Raw genomic sequence first — 20,533 nt, 5'->3', positions numbered from 1 at the left:
AGAATGTATGGAGAGCAGTGGACTGGGTTCAGGTCAGTGGGACTAGGCAGAATAATAATTCAGAATAATAATTCACTCGAATGGCCTTGTTTCAATGGCTCAATATTCTGTTTTTAAAACCTTGGTTACAGCTTTTAAGAGTTTTACAGGAAGCATATTTAAGATTTTCTTCATTCAAAAACCATAAGAAGATTATAAACTGTAAATTTCAACAGGAAATTGTGTGGAAGAAGATTGTCCCTGATAGGAACTTCAATTTTAATTGATCATGATCAAGCTCGAAGTTGCCTTCTGTGGTGTAGTGGCTGGGAATAGTGAAAGCTTCAATGTCTCCCAGCCACTATCGTGTCTCCCCAGCCACTATCGTGTGCAACGTTTTAAGACAATTTCATTTTTCTTACTCAGACCACCCAGGCTTAATTAATGCTGCACAGATTGATAAATTTCAAGAGAAGGCATACATGGAACTCCAGGACTATGAAGCAAAAGCCTACCCAGATGACTCTTACAGGTATGAGGACATATGTTTTTACAGCTTCATTGCAGTAAGATTTGCGTATACTACATTATAATTGGTGTCAAGCATATTTCTGTGGTGAGGCTGACATGCCACTTCGTTCTCCCAAGTTATAAATGAGGAGAAATTTGAAAATTCCCAGACAAAAATTGACCTGGGAGTCCTCGTACAGGATCACCTGAAGGGTAAACTTGCGGTTGAGTCAGTGGTGAAGAAGGCAAATGCAATGCTGGCAGTCATTTCAAGAGGAATAGAATATGGGAGAAGGGATGTGATGTTGAGGCTCTATAAGGCACTGGTGAGACCTCACGTGGAGTGTCGTGAGCAATTTTAGGCTCCTCATTTAAGAAAGGGTGTGCTGACATCAGAGAGGTTCAGAGGAGGTGCACAAGGATGATTCCAGGAATGAAAGGGTTATCATATGAGGGGCGTTTGACAGCTCTTGGCCTGTACTTGTTGAAATATAGGAGGAGGTTTAATAAATGGGTCTGACATGGTGGCATACATTATCTGTATTACTTGATTGAGTTATTATAAGTAACTATTAATGTAGGTATGCAAATTTTATTATTTAACCATCACTGTCTTTTTTTTCCTCTCCCTCTGGTATGTATTTACCTGTATACAATTGATTCATTATGTAATTGACATTTATTATGTATGCTTATTATGTTAAATAATAAAAATATATAACAAAAAGAAGAAAAAAAAATTTAGGAAAATGGGGGGGTCTCATTGAAACATTTTGAATGTTGAAGGGCATGGACAAAGTAGATGTAGAAAAGTTATTTCCCATGGTGGAAGAATCCAGGACAAGAGGATACAACTTTGTGCAACATGGTTAGTGCAATGCTGTTACAGTGCCAGCGATCAGGACCACAGTTCAAATCCCGCACTGCCTGTAAGGAGTTTGTACGTGCTCCCGAGGGTTCCGGATTCCTCCCACTGTTTGAAGTATACTAAGGTTGTAGGTTAATTGGGTATAATTGGGCAGTACAGGCCTGTTGTATGACTAAATTTAAAACAAAATTAAATTCAGGATCGAAGGGCGTCCACAGAATAGAGATGTGGAGGAAATTCTTTAGCCAAATGTTGGTAATTCTGTGTAATTTGATGCCACAGGCAGTTGTGGAGGCCAAGTCATTGGGTTTAATTAAGGGAGAGATTGTTAGGTTCTTGATAAGCCAGGGTATCAAAGGTTGGGGCCAAGCAGTGGGGCTGAGTAGGGAAAATAGATTAATGATTAAATGGCAGGGCAGACTCGATGGACTGAATAGCCTATTTCTGCTCCATATGGTTATTTGGATACACTGAAGTGGAAATTAGTGTGCATTTGGTGTACAGTGTATTTTCTTTGGGGAATGCATAAAGCTGATGCAATGTAAACCAGTTTCCCAGCACAGTCTTGCATCTAATCTCCATGCAAGTCTTTGCTATTGTTAGGCAATGGTGGATGTCACTTGAAATCAACTGTGGACCAGTCTACAAATACAACGAATGTTCCAGCAGCTGTTTCAGTCTCTTCTGCTGAAATAATGGCATAACCAGATGGCAGATGCATGTGTCAGCTCCAATTAATTGTACCAATTGTTCACTCTGAAAGGGACCATAGGTGATTATCGGAAGAATAGTTTGGGGAGATTATTTGCTGATCTGCTGACAACTCATCTCCGTAAGTTATGGTCTCAATTTCAGAAGAGCCTCTGGTCCAGGTTGCAAAAGCACATTTGACATGCCATCCTACTTTTGCAAGGTTTAGCACGCGCATCTTTAAAATCCCCTGAAAATTGTTGATTCACTCTCACAGCCATTGAATTCACAATGTGCACTGCATTTCAGCATCTCTACCGTGCCGTCTGGTCAGGGTTAGTGCAATTTGATCGATGCACTTACTACAGCATTGTCAAAGATTTATAAACATTTCCTGGATAAAAACAAAGATAAAGTTGAAAAGAAATAACTTATTCAAAAGGATGGGTTGTGTGGGATCAATGTAGTCAGAATATTTTCAAATTAGATTTATTACCAATGATGGATGAAATAACTTTTTATATTTGTTGCTCTAATGTAGCAAGAAAATCACTTGATCTTCAATTGTGCACTAAAATCTCTTGCATCTGAAGACTCCCCACCTCCTTATCATTACACTGTTCGTTTAGTTGAGGATAATTGTCCTTTTGTGTTCCATTAGGAGCTGACTATGAATAGGCTTTCATTGTTTGCTGTAAAAAATTCACAGATTTCACTTTCCGGCTGTTCCCTTAGTTGTGTCTGCTCCTGTGACAACACCCAGCATTTCTGAGGCTCTCATTTTTGGGGGAAACGCTGAACACTGTCCACATCCCATTCCCAAGTTCATTTTCCTATAACTTGGCCGTGAATCTCAGTCTCCATGCTTTCCTGCCTTTGTGCCAATCTTCTGGCAGTCTTTTAACATCTATCCTTCTTCCCCACTCCCTGTCAGTCTGCTGCTCACTCGGCTCCATCAGATATGGACTTGGACCTCTCCTCACGGGTCCTCATTTTCAAGTGATATATCCATAGGGAGAGTTGCTCGAGGATGAATTGGCTCTCCTGAGTTGTTGGAGCGAAACCAGGGAAGTTACTCTAACCTACGTGAACACAGTTCACGTTTGTATCCCATTCAGCTAGCTATAGGTAATTTGGAGATAAACATAATGGCACTGAATTGTATGTCATCCATTTGACATGGCTGCCAATGTACAGCAGTTTGAATTGCATTAGTGTGGTACTACAAGCTCGCTATCTAACAGTTGGTGTCACCATAGAATATTCCAGCATAGAAACAGGGCCTTCAGCAGAACTATTATTTTTGCCTAGTCCCACTGACCTACACCCACTCCATAGCCCTCCATACCTCTCCCATCCACGTGCCTGTCCAAGTTCTTCTTAAATTTTAAAATTGAGCCCGTATTCACCACTTCAGCTGGCAGCTTGTTCTACACTCCCACCACACTCTGTGTGAAGAAGTTACTACCCACCCCCACAAATGTTCCCCCTCAACTTTTCCCCTTTCATCCTTCACTCATGTCCTCTGGTTTGTATCTCCCCTTCCTTCAGTTGAAAAAGCCTATCTACATTTACTCTATCCCCCTCATAATTTTAAATACCTCTATCAAATGAAACCACCATTATTGGCAGGAGGGAGATACATCAATTCGTTGAATGGTGTAACGACAACAACCTTGTGCTCAAACATCAACAAAACCAAGGAGTTGATTGTGGACTTCAGGAGGAAGTCAGGGGAACACGACCCATTCCTCATCGAGGGCTCAGTAGTGCAGAGGGTCAAGAACATCAAATTCCTGGGTGTCAACATCTCCGAGGATCTGTCCTGGAGCCTCTATGTTGATACAATCACAAAGAAGGTTCGCCAATGGTTATGTGTGGTGAGGTGGTTCAGTCTGTCACCGAAGACTCGTAAACTTCTACAGGTGTACCGGGGAGAGCATTCTGCCTGGTATGGAGGCGCCAACTCTCAGGTCAAGAATAAACTCCAGAGGGTTGTTAACTCAGCCTGCGACATCACAGGCACCAGACTTCACTCCATAGAGGATATCTACATGAGGCGGTGTCTTAAAAAAGAAGCCTCTATCCTCAAGGACCTCCACCACCCAGGCCATGCCCTCTTCACTCTGCTACCATCAGGAAAAAGGTTCAGGAGCCTAAAGACGAGCACAAGGACAGCTTCTTCCCCACTGCCATCAGATTCCTGAATAGACAATGAACCAAAGATACTGCCTTACTTTCCGTGCTGTACTCTTTTTATTTTTTTGTAATAATGTTGTAAGATGTTTATAATATGAAATATTTGCTCTATGATGCTGCTTCAAGACAGCGAATTTCATGACTTCTTCATGTCAATAAAATCTGATTCTGAAATCTCCCCTCATTTTTCCATACGCCAAGGAATAAAGTTCTAACCTGTTTAATCTTTCCTCGTAACTCATTTCCTGAAGTCTGGGCAACGTCCTAGTAAATCTTCTCTGCACTCTTTCTATCTTATTGATATCTTTCCTGTGGTTAGGTAACCAAAATTTGGCCTCACCAACTTTACCAGAACATCTCAACTCCTATATGCAATACTTTGATTTATTAAGGCCAATGCATCAAAAGCTTTCTTTTCAACTCTATCCACCTGTAACTTTATTCCCAGATCCCTCTGTTCTATTGCACTCCTCAGTGCCCTACCATTTACCATGTATGTCCTTCCTTGGTTTGTCCTTTCAAAATGCAACACCTCACACTTGCCTCATTAAATTCCATTTGCCATTTTTCAGCCCATTTTTCCAGCTGGTCCAGATCCCTCTGCAAGCTTTGAAACCCTTCCTCGCCGTCCACAACGCTTCCAATCTTAGTGTCATCTCCAAATTTGCTGATTCAATTTACCACATTATCATCCAGATCATTTATATAAATAACAAACAACAATGATCCCAACACCGATCCCTGAGGCCCACCACTAGTCACAGGCCTCCAGTCTGAGAAACAATCATCCACCACTACTCTCTGGCTTCTTTTGTCTGGCCATTGGCGAATCCATTTGACTACTTCACCATGAATACCAAGCATCTGAACCTTCCTGACTAACCTCCCATAATGTGAGCTACCCTCCAATCCTCTGGCACCACACCCGTGGCTAAGGACATTTTAAATATTTCTGCCAGAGTCCCTGCAATTTCTACACTAGCCTCCCTCAAGGTTCGAGGGACTATCTTGTCAGGCCCTGAGTATTTATGCACCCTTATTTATTTTAGGACAGCGAGCACTTCCTCCTCTTTAATCTGTATAGGTTCCATGACCCCACTGCTTGTTTTCCTTATTTCCTGTTTTCTGAGTAAACATTGATAAAAAAAAATCTCCTCCATCTCTTTTGGCTCCATTCAAAGCCAACCACTCTGATCTTCAAGGAGACCAATTTTGTCCTTTACTATCCTTTTGCTCTTAATATACCAGTAGAAACCCTTAGGATTTTCCTTCACATTGTTTGCCAGAGCAACCTTGTGTCTTCATTTAGCCTCCTGATTTCTTTTGAGGTTTTTCTTGCATATTTTATACTCCTCAAGCCTGTCATTTGCTCCATGTTGCCTGTACCTGCTGTGCACCTCTTCCGAACCAGATCCCCAATGTCCCTTGAAAACAGAGGTTCCCTGTTCCTGCTAACCTTGACTTTGATCCTGACAAGATATACAAACCTGTACTTTCAAAATTGGAAAGTCCTCCACTTACCTTGTGCATCCTTGCCTGAAAATAACTTATCCTAGTCCACACATTCTAGATCCTTTCTCATTTCCTCAAAATGATCTTTTCTCCAATTTAGAATCTCAACCCAAGACCCAGACCTATGCTTCTCCATAATTAACTTGAAACTAATGACATTTTGATCATTGGACCTAAAATGTTCCCCCTACACATATGTCTGCCACCTGTCCTGTCTCATTCCCTTATAGGAGATCCAGTATTGTACCCACTCTAGTTGGTACCTCTATATATTGATTTAGAAACATTCCTGAACTTGTTTGACAAGCTTCAAGCCATCCAGCCCTTTTACAGTATGGGAGACCCAGTCAATATGTGGAAATTTAAAATCTTCTACCATTGCAACCTTGTGTTTCATGCAGCTCTCTACCATCTCTCTAAAGATTTGCTCCTCCAATTCTTGTTGACTATTGGGCGGTCAATAATACAACTCCATGAATGTTATCATACCTTTCCCGTTGCTCAGCTCCAACCATATAGCTTCAGTAGATGAGCCCTCTGGTCTGTCCTGGCTGAGCACAGCTGTGATATTTTCCCTGACAAGCAATGCCTCTCCTCCCCCTTTTGTCCCCTCATCCTAAAGCAATGGAAGCCTGGAACATTGAACTGCCAGACCTGCCCTTCATGCAACCAAGTTTCACTAATGGTCACAATGTTATAATTCTACTCTCTAAGCTTTTCTGCTTTTCCTACAATACTTGCATTGAAATAGATACACTCGGAAGCATTTCCACCACATTCAACCCGTTGACTTCTAACGGTGCATGCAATTTTAACATAATCTTTTCCCTCCTCCACCCCTCTATCTGCTCTGACTCTCTGGTTCCCACCCCCCTGCAAATCTAGTTTATACCTACCAGAGCAGCACTAGCAATTCTTCCTGTATGGATATTAGTCTCCCTCCAGTTCAAATGTAAACTGCCCTGTTGGAACAGGTCCCACCTTCCAGGGACCAATGATCCAGAAACCTGAAGCCCACTCTCTTTAGCCACGTTTTAAGCTCCATTATTCTCCTACTTCTAACCTCATTAGCATGTGGCACAGGTAGCAATCCTGAGATCACAACCCTGGAGGTCCTGTCCTTCAACCTAGCACCTAACTCTCTGAACTCTCTTTGCAGGACCTTCTCATTCTTCCTACCCACCTCATTGGTTCCTACATGGACCGTGACATTTGGGTGCTCAACCTTCCTTTCTGAGAATGCTGTGAACTTGATCTGAGATATCTTGGACCCTGCCACCAGGGAGGCAACATACCATCTGGGATACTCGATCTCTTCCACAGAACCTCTTATCTGTCTCCCAAACTATGGAACCCCCTATCACTGCAGCTCGCCTCTTCCCTTCTTAGCCACAGGATGAGACTTCGTACCAGAGATCTGATCACTGTGGCTTGTCTCTGGTAGGCCATTTATACCCTCCCCACTCCCACCACAGTATCCAAAATGGTATACTTGTTATTGAAGGGAACGGCTTGCCTGTTCCCTTTCCCTCTCTGACTGTTACCCATCTACTCTACTCCTGCTTCCTGGGTGTGAAAGTGTCCCTGTAACTCCTGTCTGTTTATAGCCTCTCAAATGATCCAGAGTTCATCCAACACCAGCTCCATTTCCTTAACTCTGCTTGTCAGGAGCTGCAGCTGGATGCACTTCTTGCAAATGAAGTCGTCAGGGATACAAAAGGAGCAGTCCCCTGCCTCGGCGGCCATTCTCACTGTTTACGACTAGAGGAACAAAATATATATCTAAAACATGCCTTTCCTGCTCCTACTCCTGAATACTTTTTGTTCCTCGAACAGGGTGGCCTTTACTTCAATTCCCACTATTCCTCGTCCCTTACTTATTCTCACCAACTGTGTTTGCTGACCGAGTTGGTGCTTCTCATTTAAATTTTGGGGGATTGTTTCATACTGACTATTTCAAATGTTGTGTTGCATCAGCTCTTAATGCTTTTACTGTATTTAATTTTCAGGATATTTCTGAAGTATTTGTTAAAATTACAAGCCAAATCAAGAACAGCATTCAGTCATTTATGTTTGAAATTCAATCAGAACATGACCTCTCTCTTCCTGAATTCAATCCCCCTATTAATGAAGCCCAGCATCCCATAGGCCTTCTTAACTATCCTCTCAACCAATGTGGCGACCTGAAGTAACTAACCATTAACCCTGTAATCAGCCTTTTGGTTTGTCCTTCCAAAATGCATCAACTCACACTTATCCGGATTGAACTTCATCTGCCACTTTTCTGCCCATCACTGCATCCTGTCTATATCCTCTTTTAACCTTTGACAACCTTCACCTTCATCCACAACTCTTCCAACTTTACTCCACAAACTTACTTACCTGTCCTTCCACATCTTCGTCCAGGTCATTTATAAAAATTACATAAAGCAGGGGTCCCAGAACAAATCCTTGTGGAACTCCACTTGTTACTGACCTCCAGGAATAATACTTTCCTTCCACTACTACTTTCTAGCTGCAAGCAAATTTTTTTTATCCACACAGTCAAGGTTCCATGGATCCCATGCCTCAAGACTTTCTGAATGAGTTTCTCATGGGGGAACGTCAAATACTTTACTAAAATCCATGTAGACTACATCTACCGCCTTACCTTCATCAATTTCTTTTTGTTACCTTCTCAAAAAACTCAATTAGGTTTGTGAAGCACGATCTTCCCTTCACAAACCCACGCTGACTATCTTTGAGTAGACTGGACTTCTCCAAATACTCATAGATCCTATCCTTAAGAAACCTCTCCAATCGTTGCTCACCACTAGACTCAATGGTCTAAAATTCTCAGGATTCTCCTTATTACTTTTTTAAACAAGGCAACTACATTTTCCATTTTCCAGTGCTCCAGCACCTCCTCTGTGGCCAAAGAAAACTCAGATCAGAGCTACTGCCCCAGCTATCTCTCCTCTCACTTCCCACAGCAATCTGAGATATATCACGTCCAGCCCCCAGGGACTTGACAATGTTGATGTTTTTAAGAAGATCCAACGTTGGCTCTTTCTTAACCTCCACATTGTCCAGCACACAAGCATGTTCGGTTCTGATCAGGGTCCTTTTATCTTGTGAATACTGAAGCAAAGTACTCATTTAGGACCTTCCCAACCTCCTCCGCCTCCAGGCACATGTTGCCTCCTTTATCCTTTAGTGGCCCCATCTTCATTCCTGTCATCCTTCTGTTCTTCACATATGAATAGAACGCCGTAGGGTTCTCCTTAATCCTACATGCCAAGGCCTTCTCATGACCCCCTTCCAACTCTCCTAAGTCTTTTCTTAAGCTCATTCCTGGCTACCCTATACTTTTCATGAGCCCTTCCAGTTTGCTTCCTTCCTTTCGACTAGTTACCTCAGCTGTTTCATCAACCATTGTACCTTTTTCCTACCATCTTTTTCCAAACTGATCCTGAACTCAGTACGTGGTCCCTAAACTTTCTCCAAATTAGTTCTGTGCTTTCATCCTTGAGGATCTGTTTCCACTTTACTACATCTTGCCTCATCCCTTTCCCAATTAAGCACTTTCGCATTTTGTTTGTTTTTATCCTTTTCCATAGCTATGCTGAAGCTGTGGGAATTGTGACCACTTTCACCAAAATGTTCCCCCACTGAGAGGTCCACCACCTGACCAGGTTCATTATCGATAACTGGATCCAATATGGCTTCTCCTATCATCGGCCGGTTTACATACTGTGTCAGGAATTCTTCTTGAACACGCCTGATAAAGTCAGCCCCATCCATCCCTCTTACAGTCAGGTAGTGCCAGTCAATATTGGAGAAGTTGAAATCACCCATAACTACAACCCTGTATTTCCATTCCAAAATCTGCCTGCTTATCTGCTCGGTGTCCCAAGGGCTCTTTCGGGGCCTATAGATTACTCCTAGCACAGTGATTATTCCCTTTCTATTTCTGACTTCCTCCTGCACCAACTCAGTGGACATTCCCTCTGCAGCATCCTCCCTTTCTATCGCCGTAAACACCTAAATCCCGGTACCTTTCTTCCAGCCAAGTTTCTGAAACATCACAGTTTCACATACTGATCCATGCTCTGTACATTCTCTTTATTCCTAGCATTGAAATAGACACATTTCAACTCCTCTAACTGGCTACATTTATGCTTTGTTCCCTGCCATAAACTCAGAACACATAGCATCGTGCCTTTGACCTTCTGCCCTCATCTCTGCACTCACATTTCTGATTCCCACCTCCCTACCAAACTAGTTTAAACCCTCCCTAACAGCTCTTGCAAACCTGCCCGCCAGTATATTGGTCCCTTTCAATGTAATACTTTAAATCAGTGTTCACCAAGGAGAAAGATATCGATAGTGTTTAAGAGCTGAATGTGAAGATTGCTTGTGTCTGGGCATCTTGAGACCAAGAAGGAGGTGCCATTGAGCTTCAGAGAAGCATTCGGGTGGAGAAGTGATTGATGTGAATTTCCCCTCATTTTTAAAAGAGGCAAAAAGTGAGGAGCTTCTTGGACCTTGATAATGATCTTTGCACCCGCACTTGTGGCAGGAATGGAGTGTTGGTAATATTACCCTTGTTCAAGAAGGAAAAAAAGCCTAGGAAATTATAGCCCAGTAGGTCTTGCATCCATGGAAAGGAAACTATTGGAAATGACATTTCGAGACAGTATTCAAGTGCATTTGGAAAGTCATGGGCAGATTGTGGACATTCAGCGAAGCTTTCTGTCATGTCTTAGCAATTTGAGATTTTTAAGGAGGTGGCAAAGATGATTGAGGGTAGGCCCAGTGGATGTTGTGCACTTGAACTTCAGTAAGGTGCTTGACATTGTAGACAGAAGGTGCTGATGCATGGGATCAACAGCAAGTTGATGGTTTGGGTACAAAATTAGCAGAGGGTAGTGGTAGAAGGCAGTATTCGGGTTAGAGGCCTGTGACCAGTGGTGTTCCACAGGGACTCCTGCGTGCACACGTTATTTATTAATATATTTATGACTTTGATAGGTTAATGAGTTGGCCCATGATGCAAAAATTGGTGGTGTTGTGGAAAATTAAAGGGTTATCAAAGAATATAAATGAGTCACAGAAATGGGCAGAGAAATGATGGATGTGGTTTAATCCAGATAAGCAAGAGATGTGGAGGTCAAATGTAAAGGGAAGGAATACAGCTAATGGCAGGGCTCGTAAAGGTATTGATGTGCAGAGAGATCTGAGATTCATGTCTATAGCTCATTGAAAATGGCCACACAAGTAGAAACCTTTATTAAGGTTGTCTTCCTTGGGTGTATAAAAGTTAAGAGATCATGTTAATGGTATATAAAACTTTGGCGAGGCTGCACTTGGAATATTGTGTGCAATTCTAATCTCCCCATTTCAGGATGGATGTTGTGAAGGCTTTGGAAAGGGGGCAGAAAAAAGTTTATCAGGGTGTTGCCTGGTTTAGAGGGTGTAGGTTATAGGGAGATATTGAGCAAGCATGTTGTTTTCTCTAAAGTGTAAAAGGCTGAGAGGAAACCTGATCAAGGTGTATAAAATCATGAGTGGACAGTCAGAATCTTTCCCCAAGGCAAAACTTTCACACTCTGGAGGCCATGTAATTGTTTAAGGTGAGGGGAAGAGGTTTAAGGGAGATATGCAGGGCAAATGTGTTACCCAGAGAGTGGGGGGTGTCTGGAATGGGCTGGCAGGAGTAATGGTGGAAGGATAGGCACATGAATATGAATAAGGATGAAGGGATATCTATCAGGAGCCAAGCAGTCGGGTTTTCGCTTAATTTGGACATCGTTTGGTACCTGTGGGCTGAAGGATTTGTTCCTGTGCTGCTCTGTTCCAAGTTCTATAGATACAAAAACTCATTGAGGTTTTAATCATTTAAATCAAACTCTGATATTGCCTTCCTTTTTGCTATCAAAGCTGAAGACTGCACACTTTGAATCCCTTTACCACTTATTCCAATTTCCTTAAGCTGTTGATATCATTTTGGAATTTAATACTTCCAAGAAGAATGCTGTTTACAAAGCAGATCATTGTAAATCTTAGATACATGGCTTTCTATCCTGTCTTTAATATATTTCAGCACAGTGAACTTTATAGATCTCACATAGATCTTTCCGTGTGCTCCAAATCACATCCTGCTCATTTGAATAGCAATCTGTTATCCCTTCCCCTGTTTCCTACTGTTTGTCCATTTTCCTCACAGGTCAATTAATGTTTTTTTTCTCAAAGTCATACACTTTAACTTCAGCTGGTATTCTTTTATAACTTCAATTACATCCTTTAGGATGCCTGTGTAAATTAGATCCAGAGACCTTCATTGATCCATGACTGTCGTTGCTTCAAAATGTTTGATGGGTATGTGAAGCTTTGGAGTTTTAAAATGGAAAGGGGCTGATATGAGTAACACGGGCTCTTAGAACCAAATGAGGAGCATCCTACAAATGAAGATAAGACCAGGACAGATTACTTCAATGAAGAATTATTTACTAAACCTGATCTTCCAGGAATGTGAATAATACATGTAGGTCTGGAAATTGATAGTTAATATAAGAAAGTAAACAGCTTTTTATATAAAAAAAAGTGGTGTTAATGATGGACAAAATCCGAGGACCATGGACTGAAGAAAATCGTAGGAATTTGTAGCTATTTCAGCCAACTTTTCCATGTTTTTCTTAGATTGCAAAATTACAAATATGACACTACAGGACAAATTATTGTCATCTAACAGGAAACCAAGTGAGCACTTTGAGATCTTGCAACTTGTTCGAGCTAACGTGGATTTGTTAAACGCCTTTCATGAAAAACTGCATGTAGTTTACGTGTTGTTCCAGAATACACCTGATAAGTTTTACATTCAAGTCTTATGAATCAGAAGACAAATTATTGAAGGAGATGGGAATTAGTAACTTGGTGTAGATAATGTGGATGATGGTAATGGAGAGTGGGATAAATTTGAATAGGAATGAGAAGATCATGCAATATTCATTATATTTTTTGTGATAAATACTACAATAGAGAATGACTCGAAGTTTACAAGTGAGGCACAAAATGGTGTCATCAAGCAAGTGTGACAGTAGCTCAGGTGGCCAACTTGGTCGGCACAGACACGTTGAGCCAGAGGACCTTCTTCTATGCTCTACAGCTCAGTGACTCTGGAGTAAAATTACAGAAACGTTGATCGGTTGTGGGAGAGGGCAAGTTCCAATTGACGGGTTATTGCTGATGGCGGTACAGCCAAAGTGAATAGCCAGGAAGACTGAAGGTCAAGTGGAAATGAGAGTTCCAGTGTATCCCAGTTCCACTATCATAATACTTAGCAATTCTATGGATAAAGAATGACATCTAAATCTTTGTAAGTAGAGAACTGTTTTACCATGGGGAGAAAATCTTGCTTCAGTTACACTTCTAATGCAATATAATGTTGGTCTGAATACCATATCTTAGAAAACTTACCTTAACCCATGTAAAGAGTGCAGCACACATTTGCTGGACTATATTGCCAGAAACACTTGTTGAGATCTCAGTGTTCAATCTGAGAACTCTCTAGACAAGGCTAATATAGAATATGGTAAGCAGGAAAATTGTGCTGCAGATCACTTTTGGTCTTATTAAACCATAGATTGTAGATGTAAAGACTCTCCCTGTTGTCCAAAAGGCTTCCCCTTATTCCCAGTGAGCTGGATGGAAAGGTCCAAACCCAGAAAGTAGTTGCAGTTTCTCCAGTGATGAACCACTTCCTTTCATTGATAACAATGCCATGAAATGAAAATAGTCCCAATTGCAAATGGTAAACTCAAACATTAAACCAGGATGTTATTGAATTCCTTAAACAATAATTTTTATGATAATACAGTTTCATAATTTTGTAATTGTGGCTCACCATGGTATTTCCCACATTGTGTGGTTTTGGGAGATAAAATAAAAACAAATCATAATCGAACAAAATAATCTGCAGATGCTGGGGTCAAGTGCAGTCTACAAATGTGCTGGAGAAACTGAGCAGGTCACGCAGCAACCAAAAGAAATAACAGGTAACCAAGGTTTTGGGGCTGGGCTCTTCGGCAGGAAGTGGTCTGCTTTGGTAACTCGTCTGTGTTATTCCTGAGGAAAAGCTCTGGCAAAAATGTTGGTTACCCTTTACTTGCATATGCTGCGTGAACTGCACATTTGTGTCAAATTAAAGCAGCTGAAGGAAAGTCTGAAGAAATTGAGGTCTGGAGCTGTATCCTATTGTCAAGAGCTTTGTCCAAAATGTTCCCATTTTTTTTCTTTCTGCCATTGGGTTGGACTATTGTGCACTTGCAATGTTTTGTTTCTTTTCTAATTGGAGCTGTGCATTGATTAGATGCAGCTATAGATGTCACTTTCATTCCACATGACTGCACTAAAGAAAGCAGAGCCCCTGGAGGAAACGCATGCAGACCTGGGGAGGATGCACAAACTCCTAACAGACAGCACCGCATTTGAATCTGGGATGCTGCTGCTGTAATGGTGTTGTGCTGCCTGGCGTGGGGAAATTTCCACCATCAAATGTGCTGTACTGCCAGTCCAATGCAAAGCCAAAGCCTCTTTCTTCATTCGGGTGTGATGTGTTGTGGAACACGACATGAAGATTGGGGCGTGATAATCAGCAGTTATTCCATGATCAGCAGAACTGAGGAAGGCCTGGTCACTGATTTCCTGCTGTTTCAGGCCATTTTAACTTTTTTTTGGATATTCCCATGGATTGAGATGACTCCTGTTTTGAGGTGGATGCTCAGGCCAGTGTAGGAACCAACATACTGAGCTGGCACCAGTTGCCAGCAAATATTTGTCTTCTTGCAACTGTTGCCCTCCCCCCCCCCCATCTCAAAAATGTAATCTACATGGGATATCTGAACATAAATATGCTTATAAATACTTAAATATCGCTGTGTCATGTGAATCCTTTTATTTCAACAATTAAATTTTCATTTCATAGAAATGGAGAATGCTGTTGTATATTCAACAAAGCAGCATTGCAAGATTTGTCCGTTGATTTGAAGTGAATGTGAATTCCTCGACACATCAAACTTAAGATGCATTGTATTTTTTTTTCAGGTTATCAAGGCTGCTGCTTAGATTGCCTGCACTCCGACTCATGAGCTCTGGCATCACAGAAGAACTGTTCTTTGCTGGACTAATAGGAAATGTGCAGATTGACAGTATAATCCCTTACATCCTGCGAATGGAAACTGCAGAGTACAACAGTCAAATCACAGGGTCTGCAGTGTGACCTAACACCAATGAACAATCACAGCAACCTGTTGGAGATGACTTCGCCTTCACTTCAACAATGAGGAACAATCACAGGTTGTTCATGTACAAAAAGTCACGGGGTAGTCTTTAACAGAGAATGAAAGGAAACAATTCATGGGGAATAGACTGTGAATATTTTTCATTGATGAATTGTGCTTGATAGCAGTTGTAATAAAAAAAATGACCATGAATGAGCCCTCTTTTTTTTTAAATTGTTAGTTTCTGCAGTTTGCAGAATGCGTGTACAGCTTGAGTTGAAAATGCCAGGATCATTCACAGTATTTGTTTACCCTGATTTTTTTTTAAAAATTTTTATAGGACTGTATTTGACTAAACAGTCATTTGAGAACAATGGGCTTGTTTAATGTCTCAATAACATATTGATAAAGCACCAATGTTGCATGTCTGAGACTGTTCCAGTATATAGCACAACATTTAGATGTAGATCCTGACACCTTTTTGGGCAAGTATTGAGCAACTATGTGAATAGCTGGCAAATTGTCCTTTATCAAATGAATGTCGTTGTATCTGGTAGCTTAATTTTATTGATATTACATCTGTATTCTTTTAAAAGAGGAAGAAGACAGGGAAAACCAGGAGAGGAGACAAACTATATTTGCAATGTTACCATGCAAAATGTTAGATTTAGTCATCCTGTCCATTGTAGAGTTTCATAACAATCAGTGCATTGAAGCAAACTTAATCGTCAATGGGCTAAGCACCTGGGCCAACTAGGCCCAACTAGTAGACATACGGAGGAAACAGTCTCGCTTCTATATGAAGTCACGCACAGAAGTACTAATTAAAAAGAAGCAAATTTAACTAATTGGATGTTTTTAACAAAAATGCAGCTGTATAAAAATTTACTGTAGCACTTTGATAGCTGTCGAGAAAACATCAATGCAAAGTTTTATTCCCATTAAATATTCCACTTTCTTTCCCCACCACCCTCTTCTACCCTCACAGAATGTAATTTTTCAGCCATTATCCTGTTTAAAGACCATTAATGTACCATAGAATCTGTAAGTTAGCAGGGAGAGGGAGACAAATAGACATCCCTACTTGCACAAAGAATACTAGTGGCAGACCTCACAGTCCAAAAAAAAGATAAATGTTGATATTTTAACATTTTTCTGGAAAAGAGCCTCTTGGGTGAAAAACCCAGCAGTATTGGGATGAACACAGTTTTCCTTGTGCTTATATCTCCTTGAATATAGTGATTGACTTCAAATTCCAGTCAATTGAAAATGGTTGCTAGATATTTAGTCTGTGCAGTATCAGCCGGTTTTATTGTTGCGCCATGTTTTCTGCACTACGGTGGAAATTTTACCTGCATCACTGCGTTTTACGGAATGTCATTTGCAAATACATGTTTTCTGTACGAATTGTGGTTTACAATATTCAACTTTAGAATTTTATATAATGTCCTGTTAAACACTCAGAACTGAAAAATGCTAGTATTGAGGAACTAGAGATGGCAGCACCTGTAACTGTGTTGGATTTCTTTCGCTAACTACTTTCCTCCCTTTTGAAGGAAGCCTTTTTCCCATTCAGGAGTCGTTATCTGCTGCAGATTTTTATCAAGTCAGAATCTGCATTGTATTTTTGTTTCTGAAGGTAGGGTGAGGGTTATTTTTTTTTAGTTTGTGAAGCCAGGTGGGGCAGAAATTGAAACAGTATCAAATGAAACCTCTGACTTTTGCTAGCTTTCTCACCAGCTTTTGCAGGATAACTTAAGTTGACTATTTTGTATAAAAAGAAAATATATAATTTAAAAATCATATTTGTGTCTGATTCTTTAAGTCATCTTTCACCCCCCCATCCCCATTCCCATCCATTCGCCCTGTGCAGTTCACAATCATGGCTTGTATGTTTCTAAAAGTGTTATCTTTTCCTTTCAGGGCTGATTCACAAAAAAAAACAACTCACGAATATGGTCAATGTAATTACTAGATTCTATCATTTGTGTGTTTCTTACAGAAAAGCTTGGCTGTGGCACAACCCTGCAGTAATTTGAAATTGCACCATTTGATTCATCCACAGAAAACTGACTAAAGGCTGAACAATTCTATTCCTTGAATAACACCTAGAAATGTAGATAACCAGGAAATGTAGCACCTGCTAATTAAAGACTGCGGATGCTGGGGTTGTGGAGTGCGTAAATGTGCTGGAGAAGCTCAGCAGGTCACACAGCATCCACTGTAAGTAGCGTTGGGGCGTGGGTCCTTAATCAAGGTGGAGGCCGTGTGACCTGCTGAATCTCTTCAGCGCTTTTGGGTATTGCACCTGATAATTAGTTGTTGCCATGACAATCGAGAATTTGGTTTCATTTTCGTGTGTTAGAGGATACAAAGTTCTGGCCTGTTAAAGCAACGTGTCGCAAAATGGAGTGTAGCTTATAGTGTGCTCTTTGGTTTGAAGTGATTTCCATTCCATGTGTGTATAGCATAGACCAGTGATAGCTCAGTGTCTATACTCTCAGTGAGCCCCCTCAAATTTTCCTCCAGTGTGTTTTTTTGTATAAATGCACCTGTAAATGTCTTGAAATCAGACGACGAGTGTAAATTCTATTTTGGCTGTATTTTTTTAAACAAATTGTAACTGATTTTATTGGGAAGAAATCTGTGATGTTTTTCTTGTTTGTATATAGCTACATGTTAGGATGATGGCAATAAGATTCTGAGTATTAAAAACAGCAGCAAAGAACAAATTGTGTGTATTTGTGTGCGATAAAACCTTAGTAAAACTAGAACTGGATTTTCTGTATTTTGTTAGTGATTTTCTTCAGGAAATCAGTAGCTATTGTACAAAAAGCAAAATACCGCAGAGACTGGAAGCATGAGGATTTTGGTTCAATATTTCCAGTTCACGAAACCCCACTGGGCCTTGCATGATTAAGAGGCATTTTCACGCCGCTGGTGAATCTCTCAGCATGGCTTGTGGTGAAATCAACGTTGTCCTTCACTTAATCTGTGTGTGATCTACTTAAATTCACTGTCACCCCATCCTTGCAATGCTGCAGAGTCCACAGGTAGATCTCGCTAAATACACGGTGGCTGAGCAGCTCTGCTTTGGGATACAGAATTCTAAAGGCTCTCAACCCTCCAGAGGAGTTTCTCCTCCATTAGATATGGCTAGCTCCTGATTCTGAACCTATCATCCCTGGCCCTCAATTCTCACAATGTTGCCCTTTAAGAATTTAATGTGTTTCAGTATAATCATCTGTCTTCCTAATGAATCTCCATGATTTTACCATATGGTCAGTAGTTAAAAGATTTCGAAGAGCAGCTTTCAGAAAAATATTTGTAGAACTTGAGTTGTGAATCAAAGTGCATCAGGTGTCCATTATCAGCATCAACGGTGAGTTCATTTCATAAATAAAACAGTGGATTGCTGTAACAGGAACAAATAGCCTGAATACTCCCTTGAGATTGCCTGACCTCGGAAGCTAAGCAGGCTCAAGCCTGGTCAGTACTCGGAGGGGAGACCGACCGCCCAGGGACACCAGGTGCTGTAGATTTGTGTGAGGGGCAAAGGGATGACTCTGTCTGCCTTACGGTAGACAAAAGTTTAAGAATTTCATGCATGTTTCATTCTATTACGTGACACTAATGGAATCTTTACCTTTAAGTAGTTAAACAGGAAAGCCTGCAGATGCTGGGGTCTCGAGCAATACACAAACTTGCTGGAGAAACTCAGCAGGTCACACAGCATCCACATGAGGTAAAGGGTGACCAATGTTTTAGGCCTGGACCCTTTGTCACCTGCTAAGTTTCTCCAGCATTATTGTTGATTTTTGTAAGCAAAACCTACAGTCTCACATGAAACTGTTAGAATTTACCTGCCTCACTTTATGAATTCTTATGAAAATGTGAACAAATGCACTCATCCGAGATTTGGAGAGGTCCTCTCTGCTGGGAAATCTGCCTGCAGAACCTACACCAGACCAGACCTGGTAGTGACACCATTCATATCGGTGAAGAGCAGTTGTGATGGAGGGAGGCACATTGTAGATAATTTACAGAAGGTAATTTACAGTTTTTATGAATCAATTGAGTTAAATATAAATTGATTCCCAGAGTGTTTTAATTGTGAACTTTTTTTTAATGACTGGTATATGTAAAAAAAAAAATTAGGAACAAATATTTGAATTGAATTTGGAGAGTATCGTGGTGGTGTTCATTCTGTCAAAACACTTTGATGGGACAAGTTGGCTATTTATGGTCAGAAAAGCAGAACTCCTTTAATCAGTTTGGAGCTGCTTTGTAGCAGCACCCTAGACAGCTTCCTGTTCTGGGGAGCTTTCACCAAATGCAAAGTGCATAAAGGTAGAGAAATCCCTTGACCCGGTGTACCCGAGGACCAGGTGAAAAGCTGGGAAAGAATTACTGGGTTCATGGTAGAGATGTGGAGGAGTGTGGGACCAGAGGGCACAGCCTCAAACAATAAAATTATCCTTTAAAAAAAAATTTACATGTTTAAAATGTAGACGTACAGCACGGTAACAGGGCATTTCATCCATGAGTCTGTGCCACCCAAATACCCCAACTGTCCTACAATCCCAGTACATTTTGAATGGTGGGAAGAAACTGGAGCCCCTGGGGAAAACCCACACATAGAGGGGGATAACGTATAAATTCGTTGCAGACAGTGCGAGAACCGCTAGAACAGCAATGCTACCCCTTTAGAATGGAGAAGAGGAAGAATTTCTTTACCCGGGGGTAGTGAATAAATGGAATTGGTTGCTGTGGAGGACAGGTTATTGGGTATATATAAGATTGGGGGGGGGGGGGCTGACTTGATTCATTTCCCGCAGTGGATGGACCCAACCAGCAACAGCAAAGGTTCATCTCACTCCAGCCCCGCTTCTCGGGGGAGCCATCGAGGATGGCACTGGAGTGAGGAAGAGAACTTCACAGAATTATCAGTTATGTTGGAAGCTGGAAAAGGTCAAGGTAAAGATGGTCCCCAAGAGATGCAGTATTTCCTATGTAAAAATAACCTTCGGGGCCCAATTGACCACCTTTGTACACGTTGCAACACAGAAGACTAGATGTCAGTCTTACTCGGGAGAAAATGATGAGCAATCTTTATCTCCTTTTCCACTGGCATCCCAGTTAATTGGATAGGAAGCCCTTTGTGCTGCTTCCACTGGGCCACAACATCCCCAGGGATCGGAGTGTTCTACCTTCAACTGGAAACGGGTGACTTTCTGCTGTCCCTTTTCCAGTGATTTTATCAGCACCCCAACATCAACTGACACCAGAGATATGAGTAGGGGTATAGGCGGAGAATCCCTGGTGTGAAATAACTTTATTTGAAGCTGGTGTTTGGACAGAGTTCCTTTTCCACTGGACCCTGTCCCAGTACCTTCCCTGTTAATTCCAGTGGGAAAAGAGGCTATAGATTGGAGGGAAGTTAGCAACTGTGCATTCTGCACAAAAAGGTAGTTGGGTGGGTGGGAGGGAGGTTGCTGGTGAATGAGCCACCCTC

The 20,533-nt window shown here is 41.3% G+C and overlaps 1 protein-coding gene across 15 annotated transcripts in view; it reads left to right on the top strand.

The window, feature by feature from the left end:
• nr2c1 (nuclear receptor subfamily 2, group C, member 1) overlaps positions 1–17,750 on the top strand; it is a 131,739-nt gene extending 113,989 nt beyond the window's left edge. For all 15 annotated transcript variants that reach the window (XM_069908331.1, XM_069908324.1, XM_069908325.1 and 12 more), the window contains 2 exons: positions 406–511; positions 14,843–17,750. In XM_069908331.1, coding sequence (XP_069764432.1) covers positions 406–511; positions 14,843–15,017 — 281 coding nt within the window. In that variant the 3' untranslated portion in view covers positions 15,018–17,750. The remainder of the gene's footprint in view (positions 1–405; positions 512–14,842) is intronic.
• Positions 17,751–20,533: the final 2,783 nt, after the last annotated feature.

The sequence above is a fragment of the Narcine bancroftii genome, chromosome 13 (genome assembly GCF_036971445.1).
Source record: "Narcine bancroftii isolate sNarBan1 chromosome 13, sNarBan1.hap1, whole genome shotgun sequence".
Taxonomy (NCBI): domain Eukaryota; kingdom Metazoa; phylum Chordata; class Chondrichthyes; order Torpediniformes; family Narcinidae; genus Narcine; species Narcine bancroftii.
The sequence above is the reverse complement of the archived record's forward strand: the minus strand, read 5'-3'. Positions and strand labels throughout refer to the sequence as shown.